The 20,526-nt window shown below is 41.2% G+C and overlaps 1 protein-coding gene across 1 annotated transcript in view; it reads left to right on the forward strand.

Annotated features, from left to right (window-relative positions):
* SYT1 (synaptotagmin 1) overlaps nucleotides 1-20,526 on the forward strand; it is a 364,679-nt gene that overhangs the window by 122,194 nt on the left and 221,959 nt on the right. The window contains exon 2 of the mRNA XM_040415732.1: nucleotides 9,524-9,692. Coding sequence (XP_040271666.1) covers nucleotides 9,539-9,692 — 154 coding nt within the window. The 5' untranslated portion in view covers nucleotides 9,524-9,538. The remainder of the gene's footprint in view (nucleotides 1-9,523; nucleotides 9,693-20,526) is intronic.

Genomic DNA, 20,526 nt, shown 5'->3' on the forward strand with positions numbered 1-20,526 from the left:
ATTCAAAGCAAAAGGTGGCTACTTTGAAGAACCTAGAATATGACATATTTTCAGTTGTTTCACACTTGTTTGTTATGTAAATAATTCCACATGTGTTAATTCATAGTTTTGATGCCTTCATAGTCATGAAAATAAAGAAAACTCTTTGAATGAGAAAGTGTGTCCAAACTTTTGGTCTGTACTGTATATAAAAAATTTTTTTACTTTCAGTAACACAGAAGTGAAACAAACAATGCATACAAAAATGTACAGAAAAGAATACAATAGCACGCTGGGAAGCATGTGTAAAAACAACAGGGATAAAAAAGAGAAATTACTATCTTGGACCTTGCCTATGCAAAATCCAGGCAGCCTATCGGCGGTGTGACCACAGGGCAAAAAGCCCCCTTTTTCCTTGTGCAGGAATTTTTATACCCCATATTCTGGGAGTGGGGTTTGGCCCGGCCAGTCACTGAACAGGGGAGACTGTTCAGTGGGTGTTCCCTAAGGCCGGTCTGCTTCACCTCCCTGCCGCCCCCGGCCAGAGTTTCCCATTTTTACCAAAAGGGCCCATAATTTAGCCTGCGCAATAGTTATGGAAAACCAGGCGCTTGGGCTGGGTTCCCCATGAATTTATGAACAATTCCGTGGATGACATGCCACCCCTCTGTCTTACAGGAGACCGGTACCCCGTTTCTTACATGAGTGGGGCCCTAGCTCTTTCATGTCTAGGTTCTGTCTGCTCCCCTCGATACAAGCTTTGTTATGAGGGGGCTCCCATGCTGGTACCCTAATTCCAGCCTGAGTTATGGCCATATATGTTTTCCTGGGTGACTAAGAGATTGGCTCCCAGTCTCTCCCTGCGGACACCACATGCCATTCCTTTGAAGTGGACAGTGGAGGGGAGTGGGGAATGAGCATTTGTTTACCCTGGGTGCCTATCAAAGCAGTTGGGAGACAGATGTCTGAGGGTTTCCTTTGATGCTACACTGAACGTGTAGTCTAGGTGTCGATTCTCTCCTTTGAAGCTTGCACCGAGTGTGAAATACTCTCAGCAGGGGGTAATAGAGTATCATAGCTACAGGAATGGCCATATATGGACATCCTGTTCCCTGGATAAGGTAGAACTCTAATTCTCACTGAAAGTGGTTTATATTAAAGGACGGTCAATCGGACTTCAGTCATAAAGAAATTTTTATGACTAACGTCCGGATGGTGGCGCGACATCGCGTCACACAAGTGGGAATGTGTCCCTGCGCAGTCTGAGACAAGCAGCACTGATAAGATAATGTCAGCTCGTGCAGGAAAAGAAAAAATTATATCCACGGCACACTCATAAATTTGCACAATAGTATATATTTAATGATCATTTGCCAACACCAACTTTGTAACTCAGTCAATGCATGAATTCAGGGCCAACGTTTCGGTCCACCCGGGACCTTGATCACAGCCTATAATAATATAAATAAATGTGAGGTATAAGCAAAATATTAATTCATAATAAAATTAGAAGAATAAAGAACTAAAACAAAGTAATATGTCTAATAGCAGTCAGTATATCGAATATCAATCACAATCGACAGAATCAGTCCTTCAGATAATCATATAATCATATAAACTAGTAAGTGTCACGGCCATGCCCATGACCGTGACTCCTCTTACCGCATGCGGTTGTCTGCGGTTTTGTATGGGCGTTCAACCACGGGTGAGGGCCGCTTGTCTGTGGTCTCACTTGTGGTTGCCGCGGACAACCAGTGTTGCATTTTGCAGCAGAGCAGCCTGAACGTTCTTAGGCAGCTGCTGCCCTGGCGTGCGGTCACACCTAGCAACCCTTTTGTTAGGTGTGTGTGTTGTGTGCACTGTGTATTATGTTTTGAGTGCACTTCCCCTTTAAGTTGTGTTTTTCCCTTCTGTGTTACTGGAAGGGTTAACTTCCTTCCCAGTGTGTGTGTGATGTCACTGGGTGTGTCCAATCCTTGGGTGTGGCCACTTGGGCCTATAAAGACCCTCTCTCTTGCAGAGCTCAGTAGGTTGCTTCAGCATGCTTGCTGATAGCAGCCTCCTGTGTTTTACATCCGCCAGTGAGAGCCACCACTGTGGTCATAGTTAAAGTTTGAGTTTAAGTAGTCTATAGTTTAAGTTTATGCTTATGTCTCTTGTATGTCATGTTGTATGTGATGTTTCTGTTGGGACCTTCCTTGTCACTTTGTGCAGTTTGCGGTTCTGGATTCCTGTTGTTCAGGGATCCAGTCAGCAAGGCTGTGGCAGGTTGGTGGAACTTCTAGTTCGCCTGCCATACCCGTAAAACTGTTTGTGTTCCCCTTTTTCCCAACAGCTTGGCCAGTGAGACTCCTGCTCCTCCGCGTCTAGGAGGAGTAGGTCGTCTTACCCTGACTCCTAGCGCAGGGACCGGACGGAGGGTGAGTTAGGGATCCGAGGTTCCTGCGCATGGGTCCTCCTACCTTTAAGGTCGGCCCATGCAGTTAGGAGTTAGGGTCAGGGTAGGGACGCTGTTAGGAGGTGACCTGCTCCCTATCCTGTTCTCCTGGCCGAGTAGGCCTACAGCATCTGGCATTGCACGGCTGAGGATTTCCCCCATCCTCAGCCGTGACAGTATGACCACAGAGGCTTCCCGCGTGGCGTTCCCTCGAAAGAGGGTAAAGCATGCACCGCTATCTGCGGATGGGGTGCATGCGCGTTCTCCGGAGGGAGAGCGTTATGGGGCGTTCACCATTTACGGCGCGGTGAGTGGCATTCCCCGCCATTCCGCGCTCACCGTTGTCCGTGTTGGTGTCCCCTTTTGTTTGTCTTTCCCCTCCCCCCCCTCCCATTGTTTCCTATGCCTCACCAACCTTCCCCTTTTGTTGTTGGGAGGGGCTTTGAGGGGTGGGAGTATGCATTCCCTCGAAAGAGGGTGTAGCATGTACCGCCGTCTGTGAAGGGGTACATGCGCGCTCTTCGGAGGGAGAGCGTTCTGGGGGTTTCGCCTCTGATGGCGCGGTGAGTGGCGTTTCCCCGCCATCCCTTCACCGTTGCTTCGTTTGGCGTCCCCTGATATTTTAGCACACGTGGTGTTTGTTTGGTGTGCGGTCTGCACGCCTTCGGAAGAGGGTGCAGCATGCAGTGCCATACCCTTGTGGCCTGCATGCGCGTTCTCCGGAGGGAGAGTGTCCCTGGGGGTTTTCCGTTTACGGCACGGATGGTGGCTTATTCCCCGCCACCTTACCTTCCGTGTCCGTGTTGGGGATCCCTCGTCCCTCTCCATGTTCCCATCTCTGGTCGTTTGCTGGCAGCACTCCGTAAGTGGTCCGGCTGCGTGCTGGTTAGGAGTGTCTGCTGGCAGCGACTGGAGTGGGGACGTGAGTGGAGAGTCCCCTCGTCCACTCTCTGTGGTTTCATTCCTTGTCGCTGGTGCGGGCTGCAGGCCTCGTCGGACTGGCTAGTGTGAGCTGGGAGAGGATGCAGCTGACAGTGACCTTCTGGAACCATGTCATTGAGAGTGGACGTCTCCTTCTCCCATCCCCTTGTGTGAGTTCCTCACCAGTTTCCTTTTTTTTTGGTGGGGGGGCTTTGAGGGGTGGGAGTGTCACGGCCATGCCCATGACCGTGACTCCTCTTACCGCATGCGGTTGTCTGCGGTTTTGTATGGGCGTTCAACCACGGGTGAGGGCCGCTTGTCTGTGGTCTCACTTGTGGTTGCCGCGGACAACCAGTGTTGCATTTTGCAGCAGAGCAGCCTGAACGTTCTTAGGCAGCTGCTGCCCTGGCGTGCGGTCACACCTAGCAACCCTTTTGTTAGGTGTGTGTGTTGTGTGCACTGTGTATTATGTTTTGAGTGCACTTACCCTTTAAGTTGTGTTTTTCCCTTCTGTGTTACTGGAAGGGTTAACTTCCTTCCCAGTGTGTGTGTGATGTCACTGGGTGTGTCCAATCCTTGGGTGTGGCCACTTGGGCCTATAAAGACCCTCTCTCTTGCAGAGCTCAGTAGGTTGCTTCAGCATGCTTGCTGATAGCAGCCTCCTGTGTTTTACATCCGCCAGTGAGAGCCACCACTGTGGTCATAGTTAAAGTTTGAGTTTAAGTAGTCTATAGTTTAAGTTTATGCTTATGTCTCTTGTATGTCATGTTGTATGTGATGTTTCTGTTGGGACCTTCCTTGTCACTTTGTGCAGTTTACGGTTCTGGATTCCTGTTGTTCAGGGATCCAGTCAGCAAGGCTGTGGCAGGTTGGTGGAACTTCTAGTTCGCCTGCCATACCCGTAAAACTGTTTGTGTTCCCCTTTTTCCCAACAGCTTGGCCAGTGAGACTCCTGCTCCTCCGCGTCTAGGAGGAGTAGGTCGTCTTACCCTGACTCCTAGCGCAGGGACCGGACGGAGGGTGAGTTAGGGATCCGAGGTTCCTGCGCATGGGTCCTCCTACCTTTAAGGTCGGCCCATGCAGTTAGGAGTTAGGGTCAGGGTAGGGACGCTGTTAGGAGGTGACCTGCTCCCTATCCTGTTCTCCTGGCCGAGTAGGCCTACAGCATCTGGCATTGCACGGCTGAGGATTTCCCCCATCCTCAGCCGTGACAGTAAGTCTGAGACTAAATCGAAGCTTAGAAGCAGTATATGTTATTGCAAATAGTAAGAAGATATATCTGTCAATCTATCAATCATGTTTCAAGAGATTCGTACAAAGAGTATATTATACACAGGATCTATTTAGTTATATAAAGCGATACGCAGGAACACACACCTCAGCGGTAACGCCCAGCTGGACCTTCATTGCAAACTCCTGGCATTCCTTCTAAACTTCTAGAAGGAATAATGAAGGAATGATACAACATAAAGTAATCAGAATAAATGCTCCAGAATGTTTATTACATGGGGGATCCAAGTAGCTGCTAAAACAAACATGTCAGGAGAGGTGACAGGTCCTCTCTAATGGTGTGCTACATACAAAATGTAGTTAATAAAAAACAAAAATTATTCCTGCTAATGCTAATTTCAAAATTGTGAATCTCTGTATATAGTACATCTGTTCAGTCCTCATCTTCTTTACATTTTTTTTCTTTCTCATTTAAAGCCGACTCTGAGGATTTCCGCTTTGATATTGCGAGTCGGAGACATTCCACATTCTACAGCTGTTGTTTATGTCTTTGTTTTTAACAATATAGCAGTGCCATATATTCATTTCCTAATTACATTTTGGATATTTCTGTGTTCTGTGTTTCATTCTTCAGATTAATCTTGCAATATGTAAATGTTGTACAATTGTCAGGCTCTTTTTACTTGATAGGAAGCAAGTACTGTAACATTTATATGCAAAGTTCAACTCATATGTCCAGAATAAAACCAATGTTATTTTCAACAACAACAAAAACAAATCTAAAGATCAAGTAAAAATATATGTTGAAAATGTAATGACTTTGCTGTTATCTTGTTCATATTAAGAGTATCTATACAATGGTCCAGAAAATTCTATAAAAAATTTGTATAGTAGAAGTGGTTGATAGATCAGTATACTAAAGATGGCCATACATATAAAATAAAAGTCAGTTGAACCCAACAATTTTATCAGGATCTAAATTACTGTATATGCAGGTCTCCTTGCCATACCTGAGGGCAAACCAATGTCAAATCCCTGGAGGCAAACTAATGTCAGCATGCCTAGTCCTTTTTCCCCGCAAGATAAGCCACTGCCAGAGGTATTCCCTGTTCCCCTTGAAATAAGCAGGTATTATCACTTGAGTGTTTAATCAACAACTTGATGATATATGTGGCCAACTTCAAGGGTATTCCAGGGCTTAGATATTGATGTCCCTTTCTCAGCAAAATAAAATTTTGACACAGAGAACACCATGAATCAGCTGTTCTTACTTGAATGAAAGCTGAACTACAGGAATCCAGCATGGCCACTACATAGTGGATTGAGCTGTCTTCTTCCAGTCTACCCACTGTGTTATTTCTGGTGTTTGCTGCGAGCTGCTGATCGATGGGGGTACTAGGTATTGGACCCTCACAATCTGATCTAGAACTCAGACAGCTCCTTTAAGAGTCCAGAGCTAAAAAAAAAACTAAGATTCAGTGAAGATCTCTTAGCAAATCAAGAGGTTAAAATTCCATGAAGGCTTTATTTGGTGATAAAGAGTGTACAAAAATTGACTAAAATGTAGTCTGATTGTATACTTGAGAGCTACAAGATGTACTATGGATTCTGAGGACCTTTTTGAGTGGCAAACATACCCTTGTTAACCTTTAGCAATAATTTTCATTCTTACCATTGTTCTGGACCTGCACAACCTATGTCTGACATCATTCTTTGTAACCTGGTGTTCTCTTTAGTCTCTTTCTCTTTGCTTCCTCCAGGCAAATTTATATTATATGGTGCACTTTAACCTTATCTGAGACCTTTCAATAACACTGTATCCCTCTAGCAAATCATCACACAATACTTCCATACCGCAGCCAAATATGTATTTCTCTGAGGTGCTGCAGATTATAATTAGATTCTCTCCTTTTTCAATTTTTTTTTCTGTTTTCCTTAGGTCATAAAAGAACAAAAGTTTATTTAAAAACTGCATATAACCCAGTTTTAACCACATCTACTGTATTTTATAATTTAGTTTAATGTGAAGTTCTGGATTGTAGCAACTTACAGTATATTCAGGAATTATAAGGAATTACCTAATATCAAGTTATTGGTATATACATATGACAATGTTATTTTTGCATTGTCTGAGAGTAAAACACAAAGGGGCGCATTTATTTAGACCCGCGTTTTAGATGCCGGTCTTAATAACCTCATATCTGGCGGTTGATCCACCGAAGTTATGAAGAGGTGCCAGCACCACTTCTAAATGTAAGACAGCTTCCTAGCTGTCTTACATTTAGACCATTTTCTACACTTAAACCAGGCATAGAAAATGATAAATGAAACGGGCCTGCTGGACTGCCCCCTTCCCCACCCACATCACGCCCCTTTTTTTAGACCTGACGTTAGTGGGGAAGAATATAGAAACCATCCATGAACAAGAGTAATTTTGCTTCTGCAACAAAAACACCATGTTTCTAATCTCAGACAACCTTGTATGAGTCATTTGGGTGACATTTTAACACACAATGCTTAGTAATTACAAGAAGACAAAATGTCTGCTGTTTTCCCCCTATCCCCAACCCATATGATCTAAAAGAAATACATAAAATCTTCTCCAATATGGTGAAGTCCAACTATCTCTATTTAAAGATAGCAACTAAAATATATGCACCATTAGCCATTCACTTGCTATAGTAAATGCCAGAAAATATAGTGAAATATGTTAACCTTTTCTAATCTGTTTTTATTTTCTGATGGTAGATATGATTATGAGGCAGCCATATTGTCTGAGCTGCTGTTAACAGCATTTATATACAGTACAGACCAAAAGTTTGGACACACCTTCTCATTCAAAGAGTTTTCTTTATTTTCATGACTATGAAAATTGTAAATTCACACTGAAGGCATCAAAACTATGAATTAACACATGTGGAATTATATACATAAAAAACAAGTGTGAAACAACTGAAAATATGTCATATTCTAGGTTCTTCAAAGTAGCCACCTTTTGCTTTGATTACTGCTTTGCACACTCTTGGCATTCTCTTGATGAGCTTCAAGAGGTAGTCCCCTGAAATGGTTTTCACTTCACATGAATTTGTATTATGGCAAGAAAAAAGCAGCTAAGTAAAAAAAAAACTAGTTGCCATCATTACTTTAAGAAATGAAGGTCAGTCAGCCGAAAAATTGGGAAAACTTTGAAAGTAAGGGCTATTTGACCATGAAGGAGAGTGATGGGGTGCTGCGCCAGATGACCTGGCCTCCACAGTCACCGGACCTGAACCCAATCGAGATGGTTTGGGGTGAGCTGGACCGCAGAGTGAAGGCAAAAGGGCCAACAAGTGCTAAGCATCTCTGGGAACTCCTTCAAGACTGTTGGAAGACCATTTCAGGGGACTACCTCTTGAAGCTCATCAAGAGAATGCCAAGAGTGTGCAAAGCAGTAATCAAAGCAAAAGGTGGCTACTTTGAAGAACCTAGAATATGACATATTTTCAGTTCTTTCACACTTGTTTGTTATGTATATAATTCCACATGTGTTAATTCATAGTTTTGATGCCTTCATAGTCATGAAAATAAAGAAAACTCTTTGAATGAGAAGGTGTGTCCAAACTTTTGGTCTGTACTGTATATGCTCTACAGCAGTCACATGGAACATAGATACTGTAAAGCAAGGTTTTAATTGGTCCTTCCCCTTTAGTTCCTTGTGACATATTTGGTTGGTGATGTACCTGGCCACATTACTGCAGTATGAAGTAATTGTACTGACCTGTAGGCGGGTCAAGAGATGTTCGTTGACTTCTATAGCGGTTTACACACATTAGTCTAAAGTTAATAAAAATGGATGAATTTAACCAAAACTAATGTTCTGCTACTGGAATTTAACAACAAATGATTGGATTAGCCGACCGATAATAGACCATTATTGTGGGCTTTTTTCAATATTTTCATCATATAGTCAGATGAAATATTTTTAATTCAAAGAAAGATCGTTCATGAACATTCCCAGAAAGATCTTTCTTCCATTGACGGGTTTCATTGAACGTGCATGCCCGTTTGATCACCTGTAAAGGCCAATATGGACTAAAATGTGTATGGCCACGCATGTGACATGTACATTCACGAGATGATTGTTTCTTCAGCTTTTGTTCAACCATCAACCAACTTCTACCTTATGTATATGGCCACCTTTAAGGAATCTTTTTTAGACATGCTTTGTGACCTGGGTGGAAGTCATTGTGCAGGGAGGGTAGATAAGAGAATAGAGAGTAGTAGAGAGTAGATAAGCTGTGACCATTGACTATTGTGAATGGTGGATCCTGTGTCTTTATATGGGTGTTAATTGTCATTAATCTTGTCTGGGATGATAATGAGATGACTGTTGAAAAAGATATCTTCAGAACAGTGTAAACATATTTTTCTGCTTAGCTGCCAGCGCAAAAACTGCAGGATTTTTAACTACAGTAAGATGGAAAATTAAAAATAACATCACCAAAAATTATTTAAAAATGTGTTTAACAGAGCATGACAATAGGTCATTTTCTGGTTACAGATTTCCTTTAAGAAAGCAACCCACATTAGGGAGTCAGAATAGGAAGCTGGAGTTCCCTGTTAGTTTACATGGAGGAGTATTAACACTGTTGTGTACTTCAGAATAGAGAAATATGCATGCTTTCTTATTTTACAATTATAAATAACTGTCTATTATCTGCCAGTGATCCCATTGCTGTTACTTACGATATTGATTATGAGACTACAAGGTCACATGTCAGTCAAATAGGAAAATACTTTCTCTTTACATTGTTAAATATTATATGAAGCACACAGACATGAATGCACAAGTGGAGTAATATTTATTTAGTGAGCAGGTGCACGGCAGATGCAGCTTTTGATGATTTCACTCGCTCAGAGACGTTACCTTGACTCTTTTGAAATAATATTTTTCTTGTTATCTTTCATCTGCAACAGTTCCTTGGGGCCAAAATGAAGTCCCAGCCGATGACAGCACCCCAAACAACAGTTGTTGCACCTGCAATGCGGGAGAATGCCACAGAAGCCGTGGTTCCAAGCGGTGGGAAAGATGATCACTTTTCAAAGATCAAAGAGAAGTTCATGAATGAGCTGAATAAAATTCCCTGTAAGTAAAGCAAATGGGAGGCATGCACTTTTTTTATTACTAATAATTAGATTATACTATACCATTAGACCAGTTATCAACTTTTTGTTGATAAGCTTTCAGCACAGATGTATATATATATATTTATTTATTTTTTCTGGCTGATATCATATGAACTTAATACATTTGATGAATTATGAATGATCTACTTTCATTATGATGAGTAAATCTTGTCTCCTGGTAATCGTCTATAAACAATATTTTATTATGCTTTATTTCATGCAAGGACTATATTATATTTCAGTGGTGCATTGTGCCTTTCTCACTTGCGCATTGCATGCAAGTTAGTTTCCCTGAAGAACTCATCAGTCGGTTTGGGGCATGTATCTAGAATTATTGGCCATCACTCCCACACTCTCCAGTAATTTGCAGCAACTGTCGATTTTGTTATAGGCAACTTTGGAACACTAAACCCCAGCTGCATAAGGACATGCTGGTGGTTTAGTGGACCCAAACCTTCTAACAGGTTCCTTTAATTGTGATTCTGCACCTAAGTAGGATTATCACTTTGGTGACTCCTTATCTGTGGCAGGTACTGTATGCCATGATCCCAAATCTATAACAACCACTACAGCAATCAAATATAACTGAAATAACAAAAGTAGGGTTTGCACCTGGGCCCTGGCACCTGAGCAGGTCCAAAACCCTCTCTACCATGTAAGAGGGAACTAGCAATATTAGTATTATAAATTGCACATAGAAGGTTGGTTCTGTTACAGATTTTGCATTTGGGCCAGGAACTTCAGGTTACTAACCAGTATCATAGTACTATAACATCCTTACACTTAACATAGAGTGTAAGGCTGAAAAGGGTTGTTTATCCATCCAACATAAAGTTGATCCAGATAACGGCAAAAAAACATCATAAGGTAGTTTTCCTCATCTTAGGGGAAAAAAATCCTTCCCAAATCCAATCTAGCAATCAGAATAACTTGCTAGAAAAACAATCCTTCTCTAGAATTTTAGTAATTATAACCTGTAATATTATTATATACAAAAATGTATCTAGAACTCTTTTAGTGAGTTCACCATCAACACCTACTCAGGCAGAGAGTTCCATAGTCTCACTGCTCTTACAGTAAAGAATCCTCTTCTACAGTATGTTTGTGTAGAAACCTATGTCAGGAAAAATTTGATTTATCACAAATCTGAATTTCCTCTCGCTTTGTGGTACCAAATCTATTTCTCCTAAAATGGTGGCTGAAAAAATTATATTATACTCACTTCATCCACTTATTCACGGAGAGGCCAGCTGCTTCCATCTTGATTGAAGAAAACCCAACAATGGACCTGCTGTAAGTGTGATGACATCACCACGTGATCATGCTGGGTGCACACAATGACGTGAACAAAGAATTTCACCCTCTGCAGCTAAAATCTTATTTGCATAAAAATAAAAATAAAATTGGAATATATTTTCACAAGAAATGTATAGTTATATTTTGGTGCTTCTACACTACATGGTGGCATGTTTACTTTAATACTGATTTCAGAGGTGGCAGACTCTCTTTAAATGTTTTTTTCTTCTTACTTATTGCCCTTATACAGTGGATATAAAAAGTCTACAGATCCCTGTTAAAATGTCAGGTTTCTGTGATGTAAAAAAATGAGACAAAGATAAATCATTTCAGAACTTTTTCCACCTTTAATGTGACCAATAAACTGTACAACTCAATTGAAAAACAAACTGAAATCTTTTAGGTAGAGGGAAGAAAAAATATAAAAATACAATAATATGGTTGCATAAGTGTGCCAACCCCCCTTAACCTCCTCAGGACCGCCGTACGCAGGATTGCGTCTTTGCGGCGGTCCTGTTGTTCTGGGTGGACGCGCCGGTGCGTCCTCTCGCGAGACGCGAGATTTCCTGTGAACGCGCGCACACAGGCGCGCGCGTTCACAGGATCGGAAGGTAAGCGAGTGGATCTCCAGCCTGCCAGCGGCGATCGTTCGCTGGCAGGCTGGAGATGTGATTTTTTTAACCCCTAACAGGTATATTAGACGCTGTTTTGATAACAGCGTCTAATATACCTGCTACCTGGTCCTCTGGTGGTCCCCTTTGTTTGGATCGACCACCAGAGGACACAGGTAGCTCAGTAATATGTTGCACCAAGCACCACTACACTACACCCCCCCCCCCCCCGTCACTTATTAACCCCTTATTAGCCCTTGATCACCCCTGATCACCCCATATAGACTCCCTGATCACCCCCCTGTCATTGATTACCCCCCTGTCATTGATCACCCCCCTGTAAAGCTCCATTCAGATGTCCGCATGATTTTTACGGATCCACTGATAGACTGATCGGATCCGTAAAAATCATACGGACGTCTGAATGCAGCCTTACAGGGGAGTGATCAATGACTGTGGTGATCACCCCATATAGACTCCCTGATCACCCCCCTGTCATTGATTACCCCTCTGTCATTGATCACCCCCCTGTAAAGCTCCATTCAGATGTCCGCATGATTTTTACGGATCCACTGATAGACTGATCGGATCCGTAAAAATCATACGGACGTCTGAATGGAGCCTTACAGGGGAGTGATCAATGACTGTGGTGATCACCCCATATAGACTCCCTGATCACCCCCCTGTCATTGATTACCCCCCTGTCATTGATCACCCCCCTGTAAAGCTCCATTCAGATGTCCGCATGATTTTTACGGATCCACTGATAGACTGATCGGATCCGTAAAAATCATACGGACGTCTGAATGCAGCCTTACAGGGGCGTGATCAATGACTGTGGTGATCACCCCATATAGACTCCCTGATCACCCCCCTGTCATTGATTACCCCTCTGTCATTGATCACCCCCCTGTAAAGCTCCATTCAGATGTCCGCATGATTTTTACGGATCCACTGATAGACTGATCGGATCCGTAAAAATCATACGGACGTCTGAATGCAGCCTTACAGGGGAGTGATCAATGACTGTGGTGATCACCCCATATAGACTCCCTGATCACCCCCCTGTCATTGATTACCCCCCTGTCATTGATCACCCCCCTGTAAAGCTCCATTCAGATGTCCGCATGATTTTTACGGATCCACTGATAGACTGATCGGATCCGTAAAAATCATACGGACGTCTGAATGCAGCCTTACAGGGGGGTGATCAATGACAGTTGGGTGATCACCCCATATAGACTCCCTGATCACCCCCCTGTCATTGATCACCCCCCTGTCATTGATCCCCCCCCCCTGTAAGGCTGCATTCAGTCTTTTTTTTGGCCCAAGTTAGCGGAATTTTTTTTTTTTTCTTACAAAGTCTCATATTCCACTAACTTGTGACAAAAAATAAAATCTCACATGAACTCACCATACCCCTCACCGAATCCAAATGCGTAAAATTTTTTAGACATTTATATTCCAGACTTCTTCTCACGCTTTAGGGCCCCTAGAATGCCAGGGCAGTATAAATACCCCACATGTGACCCCATTTCGGAAAGAAGACACCCCCAGGTATTCCGTGAGGGGCATATTGAGTCCATGAAAGATTGAAATTTTTGTCCCAAGTTAGCGGAACGGGAGACTTTGTGAGAAAAAAATAAAAAATATCAATTTCCGCTAACTTGTGCCAAAAAAAAAAAATTTCTATGAACTCGCCATGCCCCTCATTGAATACCTTGGGGTGTCTTCTTTCCAAAATGGGGTCACATGTGGGGTATTTATACTGCCCTGGCATTCTAGGGGCCCCAAAGCGTGAGAAGAAGTCTGGTATCCAAATGTCTAAAAATGCCCTCCTAAAAGGAATTTGGGCCCCTTTGCGCATCTAGGCTGCAAAAAAGTGTCACACATCTGGTATCGCCGTACTCAGGAGAAGTTGGGCAATGTGTTTTGGGGTGTCATTTTACATATACCCATGCTGGGTGAGATAAATATCTTGGTCAAATGCCAACTTTGTATAAAAAAATGGAAAAAGTTGTCTTTTGCCAAGATATTTCTCTCACCCAGCATGGGTATATGTAAAAAGACACCCCAAAACACATTCCCCAACGTCTCCTGAATACGGCGATACCAGATGTGTGACACTTTTTTGCAGCCTAGGTGGGCAAAGGGGCCCACATTCCAAAGAGCACCTTTCGGATTTCACTGGTCATTTACCTACTTACCACACATTAGGGCCCCTGGAAAATGCCAGGGCAGTATAACTACCCCACAAGTGACCCCATTTTGGAAAGAAGACACCCCAAGGTATTCCGTGAGGGGCATGGCGAGTTCCTAGAATTTTTTATTGTTTGTCACAAGTTAGTGGAAAATGATGATTTTTCTTTTTATTTTTTTTTTCATACAAAGTCTCATATTCCACTAACTTGTGACAAAAAATAAAAACTTCCATGAACTCACTATGCCCATCAGCGAATACCTTGGGGTCTCTTCTTTCCAAAATGGGGTCACTTGTGGGGTAGTTATACTGCCCTGGCATTCTAGGGGCCCAAATGTGTGGTAAGGAGTTTGAAATCAAATTCTGTAAAAAATGACCTGTGAAATCCGAAAGGTGCTGTTTGGAATATGGGCCCCTTTGCCCACCTAGGCTGCAAAAAAGTGTCACACATCTGGTATCTCTGTATTCAGGAGAAGTTGAGGAATGTGTTTTGGGGTGTCTTTTTACATATACCCATGCTGGGTGAGATAAATATCTTGGTCAAATGCCAACTTTGTATAAAAAAATGGGAAAAGTTGTATTTTGCCAAGATATTTCTCTCACCCAGCATGGGTATATGTAAAATGACACCCCAAAACACATTCCCCACCTTCTCCTGAGTACAGAGATACCAGATGTGTGACACTTTTTTGCAGCCTAGGTGGGCAAAGGGGCCCATATTCCAAAGAGCACCTTTCGGATTTCACAGGTCATTTTTTACAGAATTTGATTTCAAACTCCTTACCACACATTTGGGCCCCTAGAATGCCAGGGCAGTATAACTACCCCACAAGTGACCCCATTTTGGAAAGAAGAGACCCCAAGGTATTTCGTGATGGGCATAGTGAGTTCATGGAAGTTTTTATTTTTTGTCACAAGTTAGTGGAATATGAGACTTTGTAAGAAAAAAAAAAAAAAGAAAAAAATCATCATTTTCCGCTAACTTGTGACAAAAAATAAAAAGTTCTATGAACTCATTATGCCCATCAGCGAATACCTTAGGGTGTGTACTTTCCGAAATGGGGTCATTTGTGGGGTGTTTGTACTGTCTGGCCATTGTAGAACCTCAGGAAACATGACAGGTGCTCAGAAAGTCAGAGCTGCTTCAAAAAGCGGAAATTCACATTTTTGTACCATAGTTTGTAAACGCTATAACTTTTACCCAAACCATTTTTTTTTTACCCAAACATTTTTTTTTATCAAAGACATGTAGAACAATAAATTTAGAGCAAAATTTCTATATGGATGTCGTTTTTTTTTGCAAAATTTTACAACTGAAAGTGAAAAATGTCATTTTTTTGCAAAAAAATCGTTAAATTTCGATTAATAACAAAAAAAGTAAAAATGTCAGCAGCAATGAAATACCACCAAATGAAAGCTCTATTAGTGAGAAGAAAAGGAGGTAAAATTCATTTGGGTGGTAAGTTGCATGACCGAGCAATAAACGGTGAAAGTAGTGTAGGTCAGAAGTGTAAAAAGTGGCCTGGTCTTTCAGGGTGTTTAAGCACTGGGGGCTGAGGTGGTTAACCGCCTCACGTCCGCCCATAGGATATAAACGTCCTATGGGTGGACGTCTATTTCTGACAGCACGTTTTAAAACGTCCTGTCAGAAATTGCAGCTGCACGCTAATCGTGCAGCTGCTGATCGGGTTGCCCGCTGTCAGTGACAGCAGGGCAACCCTAAGACAAGGCAGGGACAGTGCCCTGCCTTCACGATCGCTGCAGACACAGCGCTCACCGAGCGCTGTGTCTGCAGAGCAGGAAGCGCTGTGCGCTTCCTGTTCCGGCCCGGCGGTCATGTGACCGCCGTGACCGGAGAGTGCAGGAGCTGTGTGAGGTCTCTCAGAGACCTCGATCAGCCCTGCTGTGAGGCTGTACAGCGCAGGATTGCTGCTGTACAGCCTCTATAGGGGTGCATTTGTCCTGTAACTGGGGCTACTATCTCAGCCCCAGTTACAGGAGAAATCAACTGTGAAAAAAAAAAGAAAAAGTGAAGCAAATGTCCCCCAGAGGTCTTGTATGACCTTATGGGGGACGAAAAGTGTAAAAAAAAAATAAAAAAAATAAAGGGTTGAAAAAATAAAATAAAATAAAGTTTCACATGTAAAAAAAAAAAAAGTTCCCAAGTTAGGAATAAAAAAAAATAAAATAAAATAGAAAAAATTAAGTAAAATAGACATATTTAGTATTGCCGCGTCCGTAAAAACCAGCTCTATAAAAATATCACATGACCTAACCCCTCAGATGAACACCGTAAAAAATAAATAAAAAAAACTGTGTCAAAACAAGCAATTTTTGTCACCTTGCATCACAAAAGGTGCAACACCAAGTGATCAAAAACGCGTATGTCCCACAAAATGGTACCAATAAAACCGTCACCTCATCCCGCAAAAAATGAGCCCCTACATAAGAAAATCTCTCAAAAAATAAAAAAACTATAGCTCTTAGAACATGGAGACACTAAAACATAATTTTTTTGGTTTCAAAAATGCTATTATTGTGTTAAAGTGAAACAAATAAAAAAAAGTATACATATTAGGTATTGCCGCGTCCGTAAAAACCAGCTCTATAAAAATATCACATGACCTAACCCCTCGGGTGAACACCGTAAAAAAAAAAAAAAAAAACTGTGTCAAAACAAGCAATTTTTGTCACCTTGCATCACAAAAGGTGCAACACCAAGTGATCAAAAACGCGTATGTCCCACAAAATGGTACCAATAAAACCGTCACCTCATCCCGCAAAAAATGAGCCCCTACATAAGAAAATCTCTCAAAAAATAAAAAAAACTATAGCTCTTAGAACATGGAGACACTAAAACATAATTTTTTTTGTTTCAAAAATGCTATTATTGTGTTAAAGTGAAACAAATAAAAAAAAGTATACATATTAGGTATTGCCGCGTCCGTAAAAACCAGCTCTATAAAAATATCACATGACCTAACCCCTCGGGTAAACACCGTAAAAAAAAAAAAAAAAAAACTGTGTCAAAACAAGCAATTTTTGTCACCTTGCATCACAAAAGGTGCAACACCAAGTGATCAAAAACGCGTATGTCCCACAAAATGGTACCAATAAAACCGTCACCTCATCCCGCAAAAAATGAGCCCCTACATAAGAAAATCTCTCAAAAAATAAAAAAACTATAGCTCTCAGAACATGGACACATTAAAACATAATTTTTTGGTTTCAAAAATGCTATTATTGTGTAAAACTTTAATAAATGAGAAAAAGTATACATATTAGGTATCGCCACGTCCGTAACAATCTGCTCTATAAAAATGTCACTTGACTGAACCCCTAAGGTGAACGCTGTAAAAATAAATAAATAGAAACTGTGCTAAAACAACCAATTTTTTGGTCACCTTGCCCCATAAAGTGTTATATTGAATGATCAAAAAATCATATGTACCCAAAAATAGTACTAATAAAACTGGCACCTTATCCCCTAGTTTCCAAAATGGGGTCACTTCTTGGGAGTTTCTACTGTAAGGGTGCATCAGGGGGCTTCAAATGGGACATGGCATCTAAAAACCATGTGGAGTTCCTTTCCTTCTGCGCCCTGCCGTGTGCCCATACAGCAGTTTACGACCACATGTGGGGTGTTTCTGTAAACCGCAGAATCTGGGTAATAAATATTGAGTTTTGTTTGGCTGTTAACCATCGATGTGTTAGAGAAAAAAATTGATTAAAATGGAAAATCTGCCAAAAAAGTGAAATTTAAAAATTTGATCTCCATTTTTCTTTAATTCTTGTGGAACGCCTAAAGGGTTAACAAAGTTTGTAAAATCGGTTTTGAATACCTTGAGGGGTGTAGTTTCTACAATGGGGTCATTTATGGGGGTATCCACTATGTAGGCCCCACAAAGTGACTTCAGACCTGAACTGGTCCTTATAAAGTGGGTTTTGGCAATTTTCTTAAAAATTTGAAGAATTGCTTCTAAACTTCTAAGCCTTCTAACGTCCTAAAAAAATAAAATGACATTTCCAAAATGATGCCAACATAAAGTAGACATATGGGGAATGTTAAATAATAAATATTTTATGAGGTATCACTTTCTGTTTTAAAAGCAGAGAAATTGAAATTTAGAAAATTGCGATTTTTTTTAAATTTTTGGGTAAATTTGGGATTTTTTCATAAATAAAGGTGAAATATTTTGACTCAAATTTATGACTATCATGAAGTACAATGTGTCACGAGAAAACAATCTCTGAATGACTTGGATAAATAAAGGCGTTCCAAAGTTATTACCACATAAAGTGAGATATGTCCGTTTTGCAAAATTTGGCCTGGTCAGGAAGGGGGCAAAGGGCCCAGATGGGAAGTGGTTAAACTAATACTTTGTTGAAGCACCTTTTGATTTTATTACAGCACTCAGTCTTTTTGGGTATGAGTCTATCAGCATGGCACATTTTGACTTGGCAAGATTTGCCCACTCTTCTTTGCAAAAACACTCCAAATCTGTCAGATTGTGAGGGCATCTCCTGTGCACAGCCCTCTTCAGATCACCCAACAGATTTTCAATCGGATTCAGGTCTGGGCTCTGGCTGGGCCATTCCAAAACTTTAATCTTCTTCTGGTGAAGCCATTCCTTTGTTGATTTGGGTCGCTGTCATGCTGAAAGATGAAGTTCCTTTTCATGTTCAGCTTTTTAGCAGAAGCCTGAAGGTTTTGTGCCAATATTGACTGGTATTTGGAACTGTTCATAATTCCCTCTAGCTTAACTAAGGCACCAGTTTCAGCTGAAGAAAAACAGCCCCAAAGCATGATGCTGCCACCACCATGCTTCATTGTGGATATGGTGCTCTTTTGGTGATCTGCAATGTTGTTTTTGCGCCAAAAACAACATTGGAATTATGGCCAAAAAGTTCAACCTTGGTTTCATCATACCATAACACCTTTTCCCACATGCTTTTGGGATACTTCAGATGTGTTTTTGCTAAATGTAGCCTGGCTTGGATGTTTTTCTTTGTAAGAAAAGGCTTTCGTCTTGCCACTCTACCCCATAGCCCAGACATATGAAGAATACGGGAGATTGTTGTCACTTGTACCACACAGCCAGTACTTGCCAGATATTCCTGCAGCTCCTTTAATGTTGCTGTAGGCCTCTTGGTAGCCTCCCAGAACAGTTTTCTTCTCGTCTTTTCATCAATTTTGGAGGGACGTCCAGTTTTGATAATGTCACTGTTGTGCCATATTTTCTCCACTTGATGATGACTGTCTTCACTGTGTTCCATGGTATATCTAGTGCCTTGGAAATTCTTTTGTACCCTTCTCCTGACTGATACCTTTTAACAATGAGATCCCTCTGATGCTTTGGAAGCTCTCTGTGGACCATGGCTTTTGCTGTGGGATGCGACTAAGAAAATTTCAGGAAAGACCAACTAGAGCAGCTGAAATTTATTTTGGGTTAATCAGAGGCACTTTAAATGATGGCAGGTGTATGCTGACTCCTATTTAACATGATTTTGAATGTGATTGCTTAATTCTGAACACAGCTACATCCACAGTTATAAGAGGGTGTGCACACTTATGCAACCACATTATTTTTATTTATTTTTTTCTTTCCTCCACCGAAAAGATTTCAAGATTTGTTTTTCAATTAAGTGGTACAGTTTATAGGTCACATTAAAGGTGGAAAAAGTTCTGAAATTATTTTTGCCTCTTTTTTTTTTACAGCACAGAAACCTGACATTTTAACAGGAGTTTGTAGACTTTTTATATCCACTGTACATTTTATTTAACTACATTGGCTTTTTCATGTTTCCATCCTCTTTATTTCCATAAGGTATACACCTCTCACAAGGAGAATTTAGGGTACTTTTAAAAATGTCCTATATCTGTGCCCCAGTAAATGAGGTAATGGTCTTTCCAAGCTGATCAAATTTCACCATTCTAAGCATTTTTGTGTTTCCCTGACAAAACACCCTATTGAATGACAAATGATAATTTATTATATTATGGTAACTATTTCCTAGGATCCCCCATCTGCACCTCTGTTGTTCTGTCAGGTCTTATTGATTAATAAAATCTTGCAATGGTAGGTAAATGTAATTATTAGTAATTACAGACAAAAGCCTGTTTCCTATATAAGATCCACAGTTTTCAGATTTCCATCTATATCTGGGTAGTTGAAGTCCCACATAATAACTATCTTATTATGATTTTCTGCCTCATCTGTTTACCTTAGGAGTAGATTTTCTGTGGATTCTACCCATGTTTATTACCCCCACTTATCTTCCCTTCTAAATAAACTATGACAATGTATGTTTAATGCCCAGTCATAGCTTTCATCCAGGCATATCTTGGTTATTCCCACTATGTCAACCAAATATTAATTAAGGGGTTCTATATACCTGCTTTCACAAAATACAGATTGAGGGGTGCAATATACCTGCTTCCACAAAATACTGATTAAGGGTTTTTTATAAACCTGCTTCCACAAAAGACTGATTGAGGGGTGCGATATACCTGCTTCCACAAAATATTGATTAAGGGGTTCTATATACCTGTTTCCACAAAATACTGATTGAGGCGTGCTATATACCTGCTTCCACAAAATACTGATTAAGGATTTTATATATAACTGCTTCCACAAAATACTGATTGAGGGTTGCGATATACCTACTTCCACAAAATATTGATT

Source organism: Bufo bufo, chromosome 1 (assembly GCF_905171765.1).
Source record: "Bufo bufo chromosome 1, aBufBuf1.1, whole genome shotgun sequence".
Taxonomy (NCBI): Eukaryota; Metazoa; Chordata; class Amphibia; order Anura; family Bufonidae; genus Bufo; species Bufo bufo.